The sequence below is a fragment of the Anabrus simplex genome, chromosome 3 (genome assembly GCF_040414725.1).
Source record: "Anabrus simplex isolate iqAnaSimp1 chromosome 3, ASM4041472v1, whole genome shotgun sequence".
NCBI lineage: Eukaryota > Metazoa > Arthropoda > Insecta > Orthoptera > Tettigoniidae > Anabrus > Anabrus simplex.
This window is the reverse complement of record NC_090267.1, coordinates 145,966,367-145,987,580: the sequence shown is the minus strand read 5'-3', so window position 1 is coordinate 145,987,580 and position 21,214 is coordinate 145,966,367. Positions and strand designations below refer to the sequence as shown.

At 36.9% G+C, this 21,214-nt stretch overlaps 1 protein-coding gene across 1 annotated transcript in view; it reads left to right on the top strand.

Annotated features, from left to right (window-relative positions):
- Nucleotides 1-21,214, top strand: part of LOC136866089 (vascular endothelial growth factor receptor 2) — a 254,837-nt gene that overhangs the window by 163,546 nt on the left and 70,077 nt on the right. Inside the window, exons 14-15 of the mRNA XM_068226603.1 lie at nucleotides 3,208-3,376; nucleotides 8,018-8,136. Coding sequence (XP_068082704.1) covers nucleotides 3,208-3,376; nucleotides 8,018-8,136 — 288 coding nt within the window. The remainder of the gene's footprint in view (nucleotides 1-3,207; nucleotides 3,377-8,017; nucleotides 8,137-21,214) is intronic.

The window sequence follows — 21,214 nt, the reverse complement described above, 5'->3', positions numbered from 1 at the left end:
ATATAAACAGAGGTATATTGAGACATATAAATACAACTAATTTACTTCTTGTTTTAATTGGTTCAAAGTCCTCCTAAGCAACTCATTACACAGATGTTCATATTTAATTTTGTTATTTCACGAGTGAGTCTGAAACCTATTTCTGTTTACACTACAACCCTGGTAAATGGGATTGTAAATAAAGGGTACAGTTTTCTGCACATGGTTATGAGGGTATTTAGGGGTTGTAGTAAGGATGTAAAGGAGAGGGCATATAAATCTCTGGTATGGTTCCAGTGTATGGGACCCTCACTGGGATTACCTGATTCAAGAACTGGAAAAAATCCAAAGAAAAGCAGCTTGATTTGTTCTGGGTGGTTTCCGACAAAAGAGTAGTGTTATATAAATGTTGCGAAGTTTGGGCTGGGAAGAATTGGGAGAAAGAAGACGAGCTGCTCGACTAAGTGGTATGTACATTAAAACAAGAATAATAGTTAACACCACCTTTCCAATACTTATCTTTCCTTATATTTAGGAAATAAACATTACAACAGGCGTTGTAAGATGGGACATGTTTCGCTTAACTGTAGTAAGCATCATCAGCCAAAATAAAATCTTAGCCTAAAGTTAGGTCAGGGCCCCGAACCTAGTGTCCTTAAAATATATGGTATCGTAAGAATCAACATTTATATTTAGAAAATCAAATAGGCTTAAAACTAGTGTGAAAAAAACATAGAATGTTACAACATGGCTAAGAGAAAAACACACAATCATGCTGAAACAGAGGATAAGAACAGAAAGTACAATACAGAGCTGGTAGTGAAATAATTTTAATCATTAGGGTATCATTGCTACCAGTCAGTCAATCAGAAATGTTCAAACATAAAACAAGAGTGAAAATATATAAGAGAGTTCATCATGGCTAAGTGAAAAAAACACGTAGGCCTAATCGTGTTGCCAGAGGTTAAAAACAAAAGGTACAACACAGAGCTGGCAGTGTAATAATCAAACTCATTGCTACCAGTCAGTTAATAAGAATGTTCATACATAACAAAAATGAGGATTATTATTTTGAATGAAGAAATAATTAAATCTCACTCTTGTATAGATAGTCAACGGCCTTAGCCATGTTGAAACACCGGATCCCGTGAGATCTCCGAAGTTAAGCAATATTGGGCATGGTCAGGAGTTGGATAGGTTGCCATTCGCTGTTGGTGGGGGGTAAGGGAATGGAGGAGCGGAAAGGAACTGGCCACCCTACCGCACGTAAACTCCGGCTCAGGAACACCTGTGCGGAGGTTCGGACCTGCCTTCAGGCAGAATAACCCTTACCTTACCTTGTATAGATACGTGAGTCAGGCAAGAGAAATCACATATTGTAGCAGACATGGAGTAGTAACACTTCAAACAGGATTGATCACGCCTGAAGCCACTTATAAGGTAGAGGCCAATATTCACTTCATCCAAAACAATGGTTAAAGCTGAATAAGAGTTGTCTTCATTTTTACTGGGAGTTCAAGATCAAACCGGAAAAATAAGATGCAAAGTGCGTGTACTGAAGTCTGAAAAATGGAAAAAGGAAAAAGATGTACTCGGGCCTTGAAAAGAGGGTGTTCAAAATGGGAATTTAAGATCGCTTACCTCTTATGTTGGATGAGTGTTGACTGGAGACATTAGCTGTTCAAAGGGATCTGTTAAACGTATGCCCATTGCTTCCTGTGTTGTATCTGTGTGCTTGCTTAGGTGGAGAGGGAGTTGGGACGGGAGGGGAAGGCGCAACAATGAGAGTGCTGGAAGCTGGCGGCGGAGTTGTATTATGGGGGGGGGGGGGGTAAGGTGGAATCTGTTATGACGACCGGAGGGGTATTTAAAAGTTCATAATTGAAAAGGTTTATAATTGGAAAGGTGGTGTTAACTATTATTCTTGTTTTATTGTTCATAATCTGATGTCCAATACGGTCTACAATGAGATTTATTACTTGTAAGTGGTATGTTCCGAGCTGTCAGCAGAGAGATGGCGTGGAATGACATTAGTAGACGAATAAGTTTGAGTGGCATATTTGAAAGTATGAAAGATCACAATATGAAGATAAAGTTGGAATTCAAGAGGACAAACTGGGACAAATATTAATTTATAGGAAGGGGAGTTAGGGATTGGAATAACTTACCAAGGGAGATGTTCAATAAATTTCCAATTTCTTTGAAATCATTTAAGAAAAGTCTAGGGAAACAACAGATAGGGAATCTGCCACCTAGGTGACTGCCTTAAATGCAGATCAGTACTGATTGATTGAAGACATTTGTAAAGAGCTTGCTGGGACAAGAAAAAGGGTCATCTTTGATTTCAGCTTCATATGGCCAGGAACTGAGGAAAGTACTGTGCTTTCTTCCCTGGGCCAATGACCTTAGATTTTGGCCTCTTTAAACAACAAGGAAGCTTTCTTCCCTTTGAGCATCAAAAGAATGATGACTATATACTGCTCCTGCAACAAAACCATATACAGTGAACATCAAAAGAAGAAATGCCCTAACTGTTTCAGCTAATGACAACAAAATACCTGATACCCTGTGGGTTGTGAACTACTACTTGGAGAGTTTTATGGTGTTAAGGCATCAAAAAACCTTTATGGTTCCTTTTGTGTTATTCATTCTCAGTGAATAATTTAGCAGATTCTTCAAGTTTTGTGCACTGTTCTGTGAAACTAGGCTCCTCTTATATTGTGACAACTGACAATCAATTGCTTTTTGTAAATATACTGTAGATAACTTTGTTGTGTAATTACATGCTCATTTATGCAAATCTCCTTTAATACATCATTTTTATGTATGTCTACTAATAATAGTTGGGTGATTATGCCTACTGATGTAGGGTTAAAGATGTTGTTGGCTTCCAGCAAATTAAAAACACTTGTAGGACAAAATTTTCACTCTCAGGTTCTGTTAAGACTGACTATTAGAACAAATGCTTAATAATTATAATTTTAAAATATTATTATAACTAAGACTAATACAGTAAAACCTGTGGAAAATGTAAAGTCATGATAAAACATTTTCACCAATCACCATATCATGCATGTTAACTCAGATACCATGACAAGACTCAGAAGCCAAAGTTGAATGGTTCAATTTTAAACATCAAACACTCCATGGAGATATGAAGTTTGTATTTCATGAAATCATGTTGTAGCTTGCCTACTGATAATAAGTTATTTCCTTTTACTATTTCAGGTGAACTCTATGTAATTGTGGAGTATTGCCGGTTTGGAAATCTTCACAATTATTTGCTTCGTCATCGTGAAAATTTCATAGATCAGGTGGATGCTAAGACAGGGAAGATTGATTCTACCATTGGTGCAGAAATATTGAGCAGAGCAGATTCATTTAGCAATAAAGCAAGGTAAAGTAAAGAAAGATTTTTGAAAGTATTCTGAAGAAATAATGTCATATACCATAGTGAGATAGGAACATGAAAATAAACGTATGTTAGGAAAAACACAATGATAATTCAATGTGGGAAGGAAACAAAGACAATAATGAAAACATAACAGGACTAGGACAATCTTCAAATCTTCATACACTGCCATTCTCTAATAGATGTGCTCTCTCATCATCAGTCTCAGTTCTGTTCAGTTCTGAGCTTGTTTCTGCTTCATCAGTAAGGTGGACATCAACGCTCATTGATGATCCATTATGACAAATAGTCAATCTTGATTACTGTGTGTGCGCGTGCGCACCCGCTGTAGGATCCCTATATGAAGGTGGGGGTTCAAAATTAGACGGCCCTTCCACTATCCCAAACATGAATTATGAAGTTTAGGAGGAGGTAGGAAAGATGTCCTTCTGTTCTATGAATATCTCCTGATTTCCTTTTCTTTATTGCTTCATTTTGATTCTTTACAATTTAAACAGTATGGAGTTAAAAAATTGAGAATAGTGTTAACACTTATTTAATGTTATTGTGGGTAGGTGCATGATAAAATGGGAGGTCAGGTTTTAAATGAACTTCATTATCTGAAAATCTGTATCATTTTGGGCTGTGGATGGCTGCTTGCAGATGCAAAGAAACTTATTTCTTGGCATGATTCTCAATTAGTTGCAAGGTCTTCCTATATCTTGTATCAAAATGTGGTGGTGGTGGTGGTGGTTGTGAACAAATTATACCATACTCCTGTATCCTCAGTGGGAGTCAAAATACATTATAAAATCTGTGTATTTTTATGTTTGAGAGAAATATCTTGAAAATCCGAATTATATTTGAATTTCCTTCGTCTCCCTTTCTCATTGAATATAGCGAGTCATCTCATGATTGATAAGTGTCTCTAATTATAATCCAGATTGAAATAGATTTGGTTCTTTTAATTTAGTTACAAATTTGTTAATAATGCTCATATTTTAGGAATTTTCAAAATCAGATTTGGGTTGGGTGGGGGGATCTTATCTCTTGTCAAGTCGATGAACTGTTTTTTATGGAGGAAAGAGCTATTTTTATTCAGTTTTATAGCAAACCTTCATATTTGCAAATTCCTGTGCTGCGTCTAGGTTTTTGACGTGGCAGCATCTATAAAATCAGGCTACATAAATTTGAACCTTAATGTAATGAAATCATATGCTCATATTTGGGCATATAGGTCTGGAACTACAGATCCAATCTGAATTGTTGAGGTACTGTTTGATTGTAAATGTGGGACATTAAGAGAAAATATGACACTCAATAGGCCTTGGTGAAATACTCTGTAGGGGCTGATGGCCTAGATGTTAGGCCCTTTTACACAACAAGCATCATCATAAAATACTTTAAAAGCAAAAGGTATAGAAATGTGGTTACAATTTCTAATGACAGAGAATTTGATGGCTTGCATTATTGGCCCAAGTCTCAAACATGGCAAAGGAGGGGCCCAAATTTGAGTTTGAGAATTTATTGAAAATCTGTGATTTAGCCACCTGAATTATCAATTCCTATCCCTCATATGGGTTACTGTTAGAAGTTCTCTCTGAGATCAAGGTGATGTTACCATAACAGTGGTCCTACATAACTCATCTTAGACTACAACATTACAAATTATAACCATACACAATTTTACGACTTACAGAAGGCTACATGTTGACTGGTACAGAATGATAAGGAGTGGTACGATTCATGCAGGCCGGGCTATATAATTAGCCATCTATGTTGCTAGGTGACCAGCTAGATAAATTAATTTACATCAATTACCTAACAGCCATAAAGATAAAATCAGTTAACTTGTTTTCATTTATTTATTTTACAGAGAGTGACAGTTTTTCTTTCATTTATTTCCTGCGACGTTGTCAATAAAATCCAGTGAGATCCTTGTCTCTTCCCACCCATATTTTTCTTTCACATTTAAACACATTTTTAAGAAAATTACCAACAGGCCTACCCAAGGAATTTTTTTAAGGGTTATTGAGCCAATACTAAAATCACTAATCATAAAAGTGTGTTGTTTTACTACCAACAGTTATTTAAAAGTTCACTTGTGTTTTCCACACAGCACAGTACATGGCCTCAGAGTGACGTGTTGTTCCAGGACAGTTCATTTCACAGCTAACAAACCTCACTGAACTCCATGTAGCTATCTGTATCACTGAAATAACTCATCACAGACTTGCAACCATTTCATAATGGCATGCGTTCATTTGTGAATAACTCGCTCAAGAGTCCCATAGCTGCAATATTTATATGGTCCTGCAGATGATTCTCAAAGTTTCCAGTTTCAAATGATCCTGGGTGCCTGCTCCATTGTTAACCAGCTTCTAGCTTCTTCATTGCGAGCCTCAGCATTTTGCGGCTCTGTTGTTTTGCTTGTTACTGGTCCTCTCACGTTGTGGCTGCTCTGCTAATATTATCATCTCTTGCTAGCAGCCCTACAATCTCAGTCTTTATTATCACAATATAATTAGATTATAGAAACATTGGAGGCGATATTTGAAAAGTCTTAATTTTCACAAACATGAAGATTGATTGATGGTTAAATCAGGATAGCCTCATGGTGATTTTGGGAGAGAAGCTTCAAGATTGTCATCAAAGTTAAATTCAGCAATTAATGTAAATCATGAAAATGAACAAACAAGTATCAAACAAATCATATATAGCTCTGAAAATAAAAAGGACACACATGAGATCACAAAAGAAAAAGAACTATTTCAACAATTTCATACACTGCCATCTTTAAATAGATGGGCTCTTTCATTACCAGTCCTAGTTTTTCTAAATCCATTTCTTTTCAGCCTCCAGCAGGCTTGTTTCTACTGCAACACTCATTGAGGGGCCATCTTATCCCTATTTCATACTTCCCTTTCCAGGGTTGCCATTCTGGAAGATGTGATTGAGACTGCTTTCTTGCATATTCAGAGATGCCAAGTATTACAATTCAGTCGTAATAATTACAAATTACCCATCATAATTACGCCTTTACGAATCGCACACCATAAATTATGAATTTTTTGTTTTTTAAATCTAAGTATATGAAGTGTTCAAAAGGATACACAAGAAATGCCATTACAGCTTGAATTTTCAGAATATTATTTTCAGATTTCTCAGTAGTCATTTATACCCATTTCCTGTCCATCGTTTAAGAATATTTCGAGTTTTCACGCGCCAAACGCAGTGTGTGCTTCCAATACCGGAAAAATAGGCACCTGTGAAGTGGTATAACTTGTGGAGTTGTTGACTTTGTTCGTCATGTGATCAGACTTCCAAGCAAGTATGCGAGTTCTTTTGTCTTCGTTTTGGTGGCAAAGTGGTGACAAACTCAGTTTTATTGTGAATACTGTGTGCATGACTGTTGGAGTATTTATTGCGATTTTGATTGCCAAATTTACATATATTGCTCTTCTATGATATATGCTAATCGAATCGTGTGTTACGAAATGCGAAATGTTTGAAATAATGAAGCGATTTCTTGTGCAGGAAAATTCGTGTGATGACTTTACCGTGACTAGTGACGCTAGTAATAAACCAAAAAAGTTAAAAAATTTAGGGAGGAGTGCTCGAAAGAATGGCCCTGTTTACTGCGTTCTTCAAAATCTCATTCAAACGTGTTTTGTAGTGTGTGTAGCCACGATTTTTCAGATGCGCATGATGAGGAAAAACAAGACTGAATTCCGTGCTAATATGAACTCCGAACTGTTAAGTGCTCTATTAGTGCAGAGGATGCATATGGTATCAAAAGAAAAAGCATGTCACTAGTGTACGTTTACCAAACAGGAATACAAGCTGCTATGGGAGCAACTACAGTACTCAGTAAAGGAAATGATCCTACAACCTCCACTCAGATATGTACTGCAGATCACCTGTTACTTTAGCAGGTAAGAATCATACACTCTATGCCAATCTTTGAATGTTACATCTGCTTGAATTGTCTGTTGTTCATTGATTTTTAAATGATATGTAAGTTAGTAAGATCTCGGAAAAATAAATTCTACGGCCGCCGCCGCTCCCTCTCCCCCTCCACCTCCATGCTCCAATGGCTGCATTACGAATTGCCTTTCTTGAAAGTTGGCATCTCTGTATATTACAAGGCTTAGGAATTCTCAGCATAAAGAAATCCATCCACAGACTACTTCATTCACTCTAAAATAACTGCAGAGACTTGCTAAGCATTACATTTTTAATGTATGAACATTTTTTGTATGTAGATATTACTGTTTGATCATTTTTAGTTGTAGGACATTTTTATGGTCATTTTTAGCTATTTTTTATGCTGTGACCTTTTGTTTATATAGACATTTTGAAATGAACTAAACCTTTAACATGCATGCTGGTTTCTCAAGTGTAAATTCACTGCATCCTATAAGCATGACATGTATTTTGTACTACTTAAATTCCAAATAGGAAATCCTGAGCATGAATTTATCACTGTTGCATAACTCAGGTGGTTACTGGGTGAAAGTATTTTTGCATGATTGTCTGTAGCCTAGAAATATTACTAATATGGGCTTTGGGAAGGAGTGGTGTGGAACTAACCCCACTAACACATTTCGCTAGGATAAAGTACGCAGCTCTATCATTCTCTGACAGTGGTGACAATGCTCGCAGTGCCCCTGATGACATGGTTGTGGACTATCGTGTGGGACCCTTGGGAAGTCAATCATCAGATGGTTCCAACATGGATGGGAACATCTCCATGTCTCCAGTTGGTAAGTGAATTATAGTTTCTATCGTCATAACTATATCATAAAGTATATCTGAAAAAGACCTATAATTTGGAAGGTAGTTACATTTTTGGCTTTTGTTAGAATCTTGACTGCTTAAACAAAATCCCTCCAAAACAATTTCTAAATATCTAAGATCTGAGGGGATACCAAGGTGATGTGGTATGTTTCATACGTTTTATGGCATGTAACCTGGGAATAATTAATGTTATAACCCTGACAGGGAAGTCAGAAGAGTTGTGATGGACTTCATGGAGAAAGAGACTGAGTGAGGTCAAGTGGAAGGGAAAGGGAGTGGAGAAGGTGAGTAGAGGGTACACTCTATAATGGAGTGAAGGAGGTAGGGCAAAGAATGGAGTAGGAGTGATTGTTAACAAACCCTGGATGAAAATGTGGATAAGGTAGACTACGTTAGTGACAGAATAATCAGAGTACGACTAAGGACGGAAGAAGGACTGAAAGACTTCATCCAAGTTTATGCACCCAAACTGGAAACAGTTAGGAAAACAGAATGATTATGAGTAACACTTGGTTAGAAAGAAGAATAGTAGAAAGATCGTTAGATATGGCTGGGGTGAAAGGAAGACAAAAAGAGTGAGGGCCGAATCCAGAAACGGTGTTTAGATTATGTCTACGGTTAAACAATGTCTAAATATGGCTGCCACATTGCAAAGACGTTATTTATGACTTAGACACTGTCTAAAACCAATGTTCAACTGGCCGTGTTTAAACACTGCCAACCGAGCTCAATAGCTGCAGTCGATTAAGTGCGGCCAGTATCCAGTATTCGGGAGATAGTGGGTTCGAACCCCACTGTCGTCAGCCCTGAAGATGGTTTTTCGTGGTTTCCGATTTTCACACCAGGCAGATGCTGGGGCTGTACCTTAATTAAGGCCATGGACGCTTCCTTCCCATTCCTAGGTCTTTCCTGTCCCATCGTCGCCATAAGACATATCTGTGTCGGTGCGATGTAAAACAAATACCGTACCAAAAAAAACAAAAAAAACTGCCGAGAACACAGTTTAACCTCAAATGTGAGGAGTGAATCACAATAATCAGAAGTTATGTACCATTAAACATATAATTTGTATTATGTTGAGACGATTCTGGGAAGAAAGGTTGCTCTGACTGGCTCTATGTGGGTCGTCTGTTGCAAAATTGCAGCAATTCATTTGAAATGTACCAGGAGGTACAGTTTAAAATATGATTTCGCTTTTCAGGAGACTTGTTTCTTGAGACTGACACAAGGGACAGTCCAGTAACTGTCAACTTGACTACAATTCTTGGCAACCGGTATATTTTATTATACATGGGATAATTTCCATGGAATTATAGATCACTTTGATTACATCCATTTCAGAATTACTTGTCCCAAACGTCAGAGGGCTGACACATATATCAACTGGGAGGGATTCAGTTATATTTACTGCCAAGTAAGCACACATAATAGTGAGAGCTAAAATGTAGGTTGTGTGTGTGTGGTTTCTTTTTTTTTTTTATCGTCGCGTTAATTCAGATAAGTTTTCAGCAACTATGAGATAGGAAAAGGCAAGGACTGGGAAAGAAGAGTCGAGGCCATAATAACATCCCAGTATTGGCCTGGTGTAAAACTGGGGAAACTAATGAAAACAAACTTCAGAGTTGCCGATGGTGCGTTTCGAACCTATAATCTCCAGAATGCAAGCTACATCTATATGGTACATACAACTTATTCATTTACACAGTACTATTGTTTATTCTTCCCTTCGCGGAAGCTATTTAGATAACACTCATCGTAACAACACTATAATCAAAACTCACTTCCTCGTACAGTGGCGTGTTGCTTTAATGTCAATATTATTATGATAGTTAAGGATGTGTGGGATCTGGTAAATGCAGCACAGGTGGAATCTAAGGCAGTGGAGATTGTTATCAGTGGAATACTGTGTAGGAGGAATACTCACTGGAATGTGATTGGGGATTTAAATGAGACTATGGAGTAGGTATGTGGAAAACTAGGAGTGAAATTTATAGATCCTGATGGATGGGTAGGAGATAGGGATCTCCGCTCAGATCGCCTTCACTTAAACAGCAATGGTAGGTATAAGTTAGGGAATTTGTTTAGAAGGGTAATAGGAATGTACATTCAGGGATACGGGGTGGTCTAGGGAGCGGTGATAAGGGTACTGATATCTGGAAGTCAAGTAGGGATGACATAAAAATGTTTGTGTTGAACTGTAGAAGTATTGTAAAGAAAGGAATAAAATTAAGTAATTTAATAGATATATACTTACCAGATATTGTAATAGGAGTTGAATCATGGCTGAGAAATGACATAATGGATGCAGGAATTTTCTCACAGAACTGGAGTGTGTATCATAGAGATAGGATAGGAATGGTAGGAGGGGGAGTATTCATTCTGATGAATGAAGAATTTGTAAGCTATGAAAACGTTAAATATGAGAGACATGAAATTCTAGGTATAAGGCTCATTTCTAAAGATAATAGGCAACTTGATATCTTAGCAGTGTACAAATCGAGAAAGGGTAGTGTTGACGCTGATTCAGAATTTTTCGATAATTAGCTGTGTGGGAAACGGTATGGAAAGGAATGCGATTGTAGCGGGAGATCTCAATTTACCATGTTGGTCATGCTTCCTGTCATTCGTATTACCTTCCCAATTGACAAATCTATATACAGTATATGTAAAATAACTTGTCCTAACTGACTGACTGATTCATCATCGCCGAGCCAAAACTACTGGACATAAAGAAATGAAATTTTGGGGATATATTCGTATTAACATGTAGGTGCTTGCTAAGGGAGGATTTTTGGATATTCCTTCGCTAAGGGGGTGAAAAGGGGGGTGAATTTTTAAAATGAGGATATATCTCAAAAACTTAAAAGTTTAGGGACGTAAAAATTGGTATTTGGAATTTCCCTTAAAAATAAACACATATTTTTTGTTTTTGGGAAAATCCCATTAAGGAGAGTGAAAAGGGGGGGGGGGGGGAAAGGGGTTGAACACCTGTTATGAGGAGACTTATATCTCAAAAAATGAAGATGTTAAGGCATGAAAATTGGTATTTGGAATATCTTTGAAAATAAAGAAACACGCATTTTTGTGTTTTAGGATAATCCGATGAATAGGGGGTGAACAGGAGTGACAAATGGGGTGAATTTCTAAAAAGAGTCTGCAAATTATCTCATACACGTAACATAATACAGATTTGAAAACTGGTATTCAGAATTTTCCTGTAAAAGTAAAGAAACATAATTTTTTTTTGAAAAATTCACATCTGGGGAACTGAAAAAGGGGGTGAATTTTTAAATTAGCATATCTACAGTATATCCCAAAAACGAAACATGTTGCAGACGTGAAAATTGATATTTGGAATCCCCTTTAAAAATAAGGAAACACTTATTCTTTTTGTTTTCGGAAAAAAAACCCTTAACGGTGGAGGGGGTGTAAGAATAGGAAAATTAGTTGAATTAATTGTATGAGAATATATATATATATACATACCAAATAATCTAAAGACATTACAAACGTGAAAACTAGTATTTGGAATCACCTTTAAAAATAAAGAAACACGCATTTTGCAGGGGGGGGGGGGGAGGGAATCAACTTGGTAGTGGGGATGAAAACGCAGATTAATTCCTTTCACGAGGATACATAAATCTCAAAAACGGAAGATGTTACAGTCGTGATAATTCGCATTTTGAAGCTCTTTTAAAGAAACAGGTACTGTCTGTTTTTGGAAAATTCACTTCAGTGGGGAGTGTGAAAGGAAGTGAAAACAATTGAATTATTTTTCTAGAGAAACTTATATCTCAAAACTGAAGGTTACAGACATGGAAATTGGTATTTGGAATCTCCTTTAATAAAGAAACAAGCATTTGTTTTTTCGTAAAATCGACGTAAGGGGTGTGGGCTTGAAAGTAAGTACAGTAAATAAGGAGTTGAAATATGTTTATGAGGATACTTTATCTTAAATACTGAAGCTGTTACAGACGTGAAAGTTGGTATTTTAAATTTCCATTCAAAATAAAGGAACACATATTTTTTGTTTTCGGAAAGTCCAGTTAATCACAAATATTATAATAATTATTAATATATCCACCTGTTCAATACAATACAATCCACTATTTCATGTGGTTAAAATTTATATATAATACTTAAAATTCATAGGTACATGTTTCACCCTTTTTTTGGGCATCATCAGCCTATATCAATCTTAAAATTATTGGATATGGGATCTTTCCAATTTTACAAACTACAGATTAAAATGTTGAACAATGACTCCATAAAATGTTACACAATAATGTCTAAAATGAGGACAATGCACAGAAAGTTTGTTAAAAACATTATATATTAACATTTTAAAAATATAATGTAGTTAATCTCAATTATGTGAACGCATAAAACCAAAATGGATCCTCTTCTTATACACCTTTAGGACTATGACGGCCTTGAGCGTGAAAGCAGAGTCATCCAAGGGGGATATTTGTTCCACTCTCATAACATGAGTTCAAGATAATGAGACCAATGTCAAATTAATTTAAAATAGAAGTGTGAACTTATCAAGTGTGTTAAAATATATATGCTTGATTTATCAAAAAGTCGTAAAAAAGAAAATGGGACTTCCTGTAGGAGACGTTGCTATTGATAAAATGTTGAGGTGTCAAAGCTAGCTGATGTCAATGCTTAGTTATGTTAGTACGGCAATCAATTGGATCCAAAAGACAGTCAAGTGGGTATTGTTTTCCCTGTTGAAATGTTTATTCGAAAAATGATCGAGTTTTTACCTTAAACAAAATATTAAAGAGAGATAGTTAAATGGTATTGTGCATGAGACTTCCCATACGTCAAAATTGCCTAAGGCGGTACTTACTCGTACAGTGCGTGTTAGGTATGTTGGACTGTTCCAACAGCGCTAGCTTGACTGACCTTTCTACTTCTAGTACTATAACGATGTGGCTGAGGCGGTGAAGGACACGGAGGGGGGCGTAAGGGTGAGCGGATCCTTGTGCCCAGATGTTGTTGTTAGAGGGCTGTTAGGGGCAAGATGGGTGGGCCTAACATTTGGCGAGGTGGTGGAAGCTTTAGAGCAAAAAGTTCTAAACGTCTGCAGGATTGTGTTATGTTTCGAATTCACCATACCTAATAACTTTGGAGTTAACTCATATAAAGGATTTTTTGCCTCAGTGGCATCATTAAGATTGTGGTCTTTGTTATAGGCTTGGTCAAAAAAGATGTAAAGACTTTCTAATTCATACATAAGTTTTCCTTTGCCTATACATTTTAAAATGGTGAGATCCTTTTCAATAGATGTAAACTGGTGTCCTGTTTCACTCATGTGTGAGCTCATCGCTGAATATTTGTTATGCTTGAAGGCATTGTAATGCTCCATATATCTCGTATAGAAGCTCCGGCCAGTTTGATCAACATAACTAAATCCACACTGAGCCCAAGTTAGTCTGTAAATATCAGATCTCGAAAAATTGTTGTTTTTATAATTGACTTTATTATGGTTACTTGTAAAAGTCCAGTTAAGGCGGGAGAGGGGTGGGAAGAAGAAGAAGAAGAAGAAGAAGAAGAAGAAGAAGAAGAAGAAGAAGAAGAAGAAGAAGAAGAAGAAGAAGAAGAAGAAGAAGAAGAAGAAGAAGGTTGAATTATTTTTGAGAGTATACATTTATCTCAAAAACTAAAGGAGTTGCAGATGTACCGACATGAAAACTGGTATTTCGAATCTCCTTTAAAAATAATGAAAGACATATTTTTTTGTTTTCGGAAAATCCAATTAAGGGGCTGAAGAGAATTGGAAAAGTGGGTGAATTAGTACTGGTATATCTACATTATATGTCAAAAACTTAATATGCTAGAAACAAGAAACTTGGTATTTGGAAAGTCCTTTAAAAATACAGGTGCATGTACCGTTTTGTTTTCGGAGAAGGCACTTAACAGGGAGTGAAAAGAAATGAAAAATAGTTGAATTATTTTTGAGCTCACTTACATCTTAAAAACTAAAGATGTTACAGATGTTAAAATTGGTATTTGGAATATCCTTTAAAATAAAACAACATGTATTTTTGTTTTTGAAAAATATATAGATAGGGGTGGGGGTGGGACTGATCAAGGGGTTGAATTCTTTTTATGGGGATACTTACATATATCTCAAAAACCAAAGATATTGCAGATGTAGGAATAGGTATTTGTAATCTCCTTCAAAAATAAAGAAACATGTATTTATTTCTTCGACTTGAGAGAAGACTGTTTCTCACATGTCGCATGGACATCTTAGCCCCAAAAGGTAATACCACAAACATGGTTTACAAAGAATTTCTGGGGTAAATGAAACTCAATTTTTTGGGTGAGTTTTTTATATTTTAGGAATTTTCAGATAATGTCTTAGTACAATGCTGAGGAACGATTACTTTGATCAAATTACAAAATCCATGCGAGCGAACCCGCGAGTAATTGCTAGTAAGTTAATATGGAAAGGACAGCTGACTCAGAAAATGATGGAACCAACTAGAGGGAAGAATATTCTGGACATGGTGCCAGTAAAACCAGATGTGCTCTGTAGAGAAACCAAAGTAATAGATGGTATTACCAATCACGATCTGTTTTTGTTGTAGTTAAAAATAAATGTGATAAAAAGGAAGGTCTTAAAAGTAGGACTATTAGTCAGTACCATATAGCTGATAAAACAGGCATGAGGGAGTTTTTAAAAAGTAACTATAATTGGTGGAAAACTGTAAATAAAAATGTGAACAGACTCTGAGATGGGTTTAAAGCAATTGTTGAGGAATGTGAAAACAGGTTTGTACCTTTAAAGGTGCTAAGGAATTGTAAAGATCCACTATATTATAACAGAGAATAAAGAGACTAAGAAGGAGGTGCAGATAGGGAAGAAATAGAGTTAGAAATGGCTGTGGAAGTAAGGAGAAATTGAGGAAACTTATTAGGAAATTGAATATAGCAAAGAAGTCAGCTAAGGATAATGTGATGGCAAGCATAATTGGCAGTCATACAAATTTTAGTGAAAAATGGAAGGCAGAAACAGGTTCCAAGAAGGACATTCCAGGAATCATTAATGAATAAGGGGAGTGTGTATGCGAGGATCTTCAAGAGGCAGAAGTATTCAGTCTTCAGTATGTAAAGATTGTTGGTTACAGGGATAATGTCCAGTTAGAGGTGGTCAATAATACTAAAGGAGTATTAAAATTTACCTCTGATAACAATGACATTTACAATAAGATACAAATGTTGAAAACTAGAAACGCAGCTGGAATTGATAAGATTTTGGAGGATATACTAAAGACAATGGGTTGGAATATAGTACCATATCTGAAGTACTTATTTGATTATTGTTTGCATGAAGGAGCTATACCATATGAATGGAGAGTTACTACAGTAGCCCCTGTGTATAAAGGAAAGGGTGATAGACATAAAGCTGAAAATCACAGCCCAGTCAGTTTGACATGCATTGCATGTAAACTTTGGGAAAGCATTCTTTCTGATTATATTACACATGTTTGCAAATTTAATAACTGGTTCGATAGAAGGCAGTTTGGGTTTAGGAAAGGTTATTCCACTGAAGCTTAACTTGTAGGATTCCAGCAAAATATAGCAGATATCTTGGATTCACGAGGTCAAATAGATTGTATCGCGATTAACCTGTCTAAGGCATTTGATAGGGTGGATCATGGGAGATTACTGGCAAAAATGAGTGTAATAGGACTTGAGAAAAGAGCTACTGAATGGGTGGCTGTATTTCTAGAAAATAGATGTCAGAGTATTAGAGTAGGTGAAGCCTTATCTGAACCTGTAATAATTAAGAGGGGAATTCCTCAAGGCCTTTATGTTTTCTTATATATATAAATGATATGAGTAAAGAAGTGGAATCAGATATAAGGATTTTTGCAAATGATGTTATTCTATATACAGTAGAGTAATAAATTTGTTACAGGATTGTGAGAAACTGCAAAATGACCTTGATAATGTTGTGAGATGGACAGTACACAATGGTATGATTATAAACGCGGTTAAAAGTCAGGTTGTGAGTTTCATAAATAGGAGAAGTTCTCTCAGTTTTAATAGCTGTGTTGATGGGGTGAAATTTCCTTATGGGAATGATTGTAAGTACCTAGGTGTTATTATAAGGAAAGATCTTCATTGGGGTAGTCAAATAAATGGGATTGCAAATAAAGGGTACAGATCTCTGCACATGGTTATGAGGGTATTTAGGGGTTGTAGTAAGGATGTAAAGGAAAGGGCATATAAGTCTCTGGTAAGACCCCAACTAGAGTATGGTTCCAGTGTATGGGACCCTCACCAGGATTACTTGATTCAAGAACTGGAAGAAATCCAAAGAAAAGCAGCTCAATTTGTTCTGGGTGATTTCCGACAAAAGAGTAGCGTTACAAAAATTTTCCAAAATTTGGGCTGGGAAGACTTGGGAGAAGGGAGACGAGCTGCTCGACTAAGTGGTATGTTCTGAGCTTTCAGTGGAGAGATGGCGTGGAATGACATTAGTAGACGGATAAGTTTGAGTGGTGTCTTTAGAAGTAGGAAAGATCACAATATGAAGAAAAAGTTGGAATTCAAGTGGACAAATTGGTGAAATATTCGTTTATAGGAAGAGGAGTTAGGGATTGGAATAACTTACCAAAGGGCAATATTCAGAAAATTTCCAGTTTCTTTGCAGTCATTTAAGAAAAGGCTAGGGAAACAACAGATTGGGAATCTGCCACCTGGGTGACTGCGCTAAATGTTGATTTTTATTCAGTACTTGACATCTCTTCAACATGTATTATGTATGTAGGTTGAAAGTCGATTTTGATTACAATGTCATCATGAAAATTCAATATTCATTGTCTTGGTCCACAACGGTTGACTTGCACACACTCTACAGTGTGATGGCAGTAGTGGCAGACCTGTAGCTTGGATCCTTTCTACAGAACAAATATGACCTAGGCCACCATAGCTCAACTGGTAGAGCAACCAACGCAAAATCGGGAGGTTGTGGGTTCGGATCCCACTGGTGTCCGGTTGGCCATTTTTGTTCTGTACTTAACATCTCTTCAACACGTACTATGTATGTATAACACGACCTAATGGGTTGAAAGTCGATTTCAATGGGATTATTACTAATCATACGGAAAAGGGGAAAGCTCCAACGTCTCCAGAAGTGAAGATTTTGGCTATAGAGTGGGAAGAGCCTTAAAGGTATTAAAACAGAGTCCCTAGCCCTCTGAAACCTACTACCATCAGCACAGAAGAGAACAAGAAGTGACCAAAGGAGGTTAGTTCAGAAAAGATGACAAAGAAATCCTGCCACAAATAAATGATGTATTGACAAGGTGGATTCAAGCATATACTACTGTATTTTAAACAGTTTTTAAGAGGTTGGATTAATTACCGATTCTGACATTTTACATGTTATAGACAAAAACAAAATAAGAAGAGAAAAACAAAATGTGAGGGCTGAGTTGTGTAGTAAATCTGAATAATTTCCACTACAAGGTCTCCATTTTGATGGAAGAAAGGACGACACATTGGTGGTAATCTAGCTCATTCGAAAAGGTTCTGTAGAGTAAAAATGGAAGAGCATTACTCGCTAATTCAAGAATCTGGTTCATTCTACATTGGCCATGTTACTCCAACTTCTGGAAATTCTGAAAATATTCACTTCTATTATTTCTTATTTGTCTGGCTGTGGTATTTCTCTTGAAAAAATAATTATCCATAGGATGTGATGACATTGCTGTTAATACATGCTGGAAATAACTGTCTGATTCACCCAACTGAAATACAGTTGGGAAAACCGTTACAGTGGGTAGTTTTTCTTCTCTATTTCAATGAACTGCCATTCCAGGATCTGTTTCAATACCTAGATGAATAATCCGTAGGTTCAAAATCTTCGAGAAGGCCAATCAATGAAAAGATAAATGGTTGCGAAAAACATCCAGTGATTGGCTTGAAGAGTATTGGATGTCAGATCCCCACAGTAGACAGAAGTATACTGAGTAAGGATCAGTAATATTTACTTGATATTTCCATGGCAATAAAGTTGGGAGGGAAACTGTAAAGAAGATAGGGTCTTCTCGTCTTTCATATTTATTTAAGCCTTTTGACTCAAAAGTTAAATTCTATTCATTACACGGAGACAGTTAATGTTTCGTCAAACCATTCATTCCAGCCTTCAATTAAAAGACTAATGATTATGCTACCTTTGCAAGGTCAAAATACCGCGGTCCTTTAATTCACTATCAGGGGGCAGGCCCGACCTTAAATACATCTCAAAAGGACATGTTTTTGATAAACAGGCGAACATTAAATTTGCCTAGTTCCATTTGGCTGTACAAGATCCTGGTCCCTTGTCACACTCAAGGTGGTTAACAAGAGCAAATCAAACTTTCAGATTATACTTACATTAAGAAAGTCCCATGTCTGGACTTCAAGAAATAGTTGTATTTATTTTGAAGTCATACATAGCAGTGTGGTTTGGTATTAAAACAAGTAAAATACTTTAAGAGGGACCAAAACTTGTGTACCAATCAATACAGCCTTCAAGGTACCTGCCTGAAAATTTATGTAATATTGTCGACCCTCTGACTGAATGAAATGGCATTTTTGCTCATCCAGAACATTTCTTGTTAGCCATGACACAAGCTAATACAAAACACCTAAGAGACCTCAGAACTCGACAAATTCTAAAGGCGAGGCAGTTAGATCAAAAGAGAACAACTATTGGAACATTCTTGCTGCCAAAACTCAATTTCAAGGCTCAAGACTACTCAGAAATAATTAACTGGATGGACTGTGATTTATTTTCTCCCCAATTATTAAAAGATATTAGCGATGATGAGTTTAAATCTCATATTCAAAGTGACTCAGTCCCTAATTGGGTTATAACATTCAAGACATTCTCAGTTCACACACAGGCAGTTGAATGATGTGTGAAACTTGTGACAAAAGCCTCAGGAAAAGTTTGCAGAGCTGAGTCTAGGGATGGTGTTATCAGAACAACTCTGCTGTCAAGGGCAACCAACTATAATCTGAATTAAAATATATGAAAGAATTAATATTCTTAACTTAATTTCCTTTATCCTCTACCCCTTATTCCCCTCCCCCACATCCTCTGACTCCTCCTACCGTACCCACTCTCCTCTGACTCCTCCTACCGTACCCGCTCTCCTTCCCCTTCCCTCCTGATGTGCTGCCAGTCTTGCATGTTCTGCTCCTAAGTTTCAGTCAGTGATGTGCAGCAGCACACATACATTCTCTCTAACGATGCTCCACTAGCCCTTGAGGTGAGTAGGCATTCAATACGCATCATCATATCCTCAAGTCTTTCCATAAGAAGCACCCAGTTTCATTTGGGTATTCACGTCATCCTTGGTATTGCAGAATTTCACTGAAAGGTTCATTCTTAAGGAGGAATATATTTAATTTTATGTCAGTGCATGCAGTTCAACTACTACAGAAATCCAAAGCTCTGTGTTTTTAAAATTTTCTTTGCATCGATTCAAAGACTGGCCTCATGAATACCAACTCATGAAGCAACAATAGGATATAGGAATTAAGAATGTAATTAGCTGTGCAAACAACAACTGAAAATTTGTCAAGAAATCATTATTGTAAGAGATATATCAATAGAAAACCATGATGAAATATTAAACTAGAAAATTTGAAGAAATATTATTCATAAGAAATAAATTTCAAAAAATAGGGTAATCCTGCATGTCTGGCCAGTTAAATCTGTTATCGTAATGGACTAAACCATACAGCCAGTGTCTCCACGCCAAGTGTTGAGTGGTGGTAAATAGCCTGATCCACTATAAGGGCCAACGACTAAGGGCGGAGGAGTCCTCATAGAAGGGAAATGGGCCCTCAGTGGAGAAAATGCCACTGAAACCCCATATCAGCTGTAGCATCTGTACTCCAGAGGAGCGGCTACAAAAGGCGTCTGTTCTCCATGTTAAGTGCGGCCTACAAGTTTCGGCTGGCAGTAGCTCTAAAATGCTTTGGGAGTGACGAACCTATCATAATAAAAGCCTATATGATGACAAGTGTACTGAAGTCTCGGAAAATGCTACGGCGTTCCCCACAAGCGATGTGAAGTTCTTTTGATGCTGGGAGAAATGTGAGAAATGGGCAACCAGCAACCAAATACATCAAGATAGCGACCATCAGTGTAGTGACACTAACAGGGAAAGTGGAAGAAATTGTAGATTTTATGGCTGACAAAAATATAGCATTGCTGGGAATCAGTGAGACCAAATGAAAAGGAAAAGGTGAGAGGAAACTAATGAAAGGGTACACCTTATACTATACTGGAGGAAGAGAAGCCAAAAATGGTATAAGTCTCATAATTAGAAAAGACCTAAAGGAATACCTAGAATTGGTCGAAAACATAAATGCCAGGTTGATTAAGGTCAGATTGAGAATTGAAGCAGGTGTTACAGATATAATTCAAGGATATGCTTTGCAAACAGGAAATACAGATACAGATCTAGGGAAATACATTGAATATCTGGAAGGCCACATACAGGACAAACAATTTGTGATCATAGGAGACATGAATGCCCAAGTAGGTCAGGAAAGAAAAGGAGATGAAGAGATTATAGGAACCATTTGGATATGGAAAGAGAAACAAGGCTGGAGATATTTTGGTAGACTTTTGTTTAAGAAATGAGTTGATCACTGGTAACACATGGTTTTGAAAGAAAAACAGTCAGATATAGTTGAGATAACAAAATCAAAACTATTACATTTTGGTCAAGAAAGGTAACAGGAAAATGTTGGTAGATGTAACAGCCCTCCCAAATGAATCTTTTGAAGGAGATCACAGTTGTGATAGCTAAGTTAAAGATGGGAAAGATACAAAAAATGACTGAGATTAGGCCTAGAAAGCTAAGGGTGTGGAAATTGCAGGAGAAGGAAATAAATGAAGAGTTCCAGACGCACATTAAAACAAGTATACCTAAGACATTGGAAGGGTCGAAGAAGAATGGGCGTACTTTAAAACAGTCATGGTGGTGTCTGCAGGAAAGACCTGTGGAAGAGTATGAG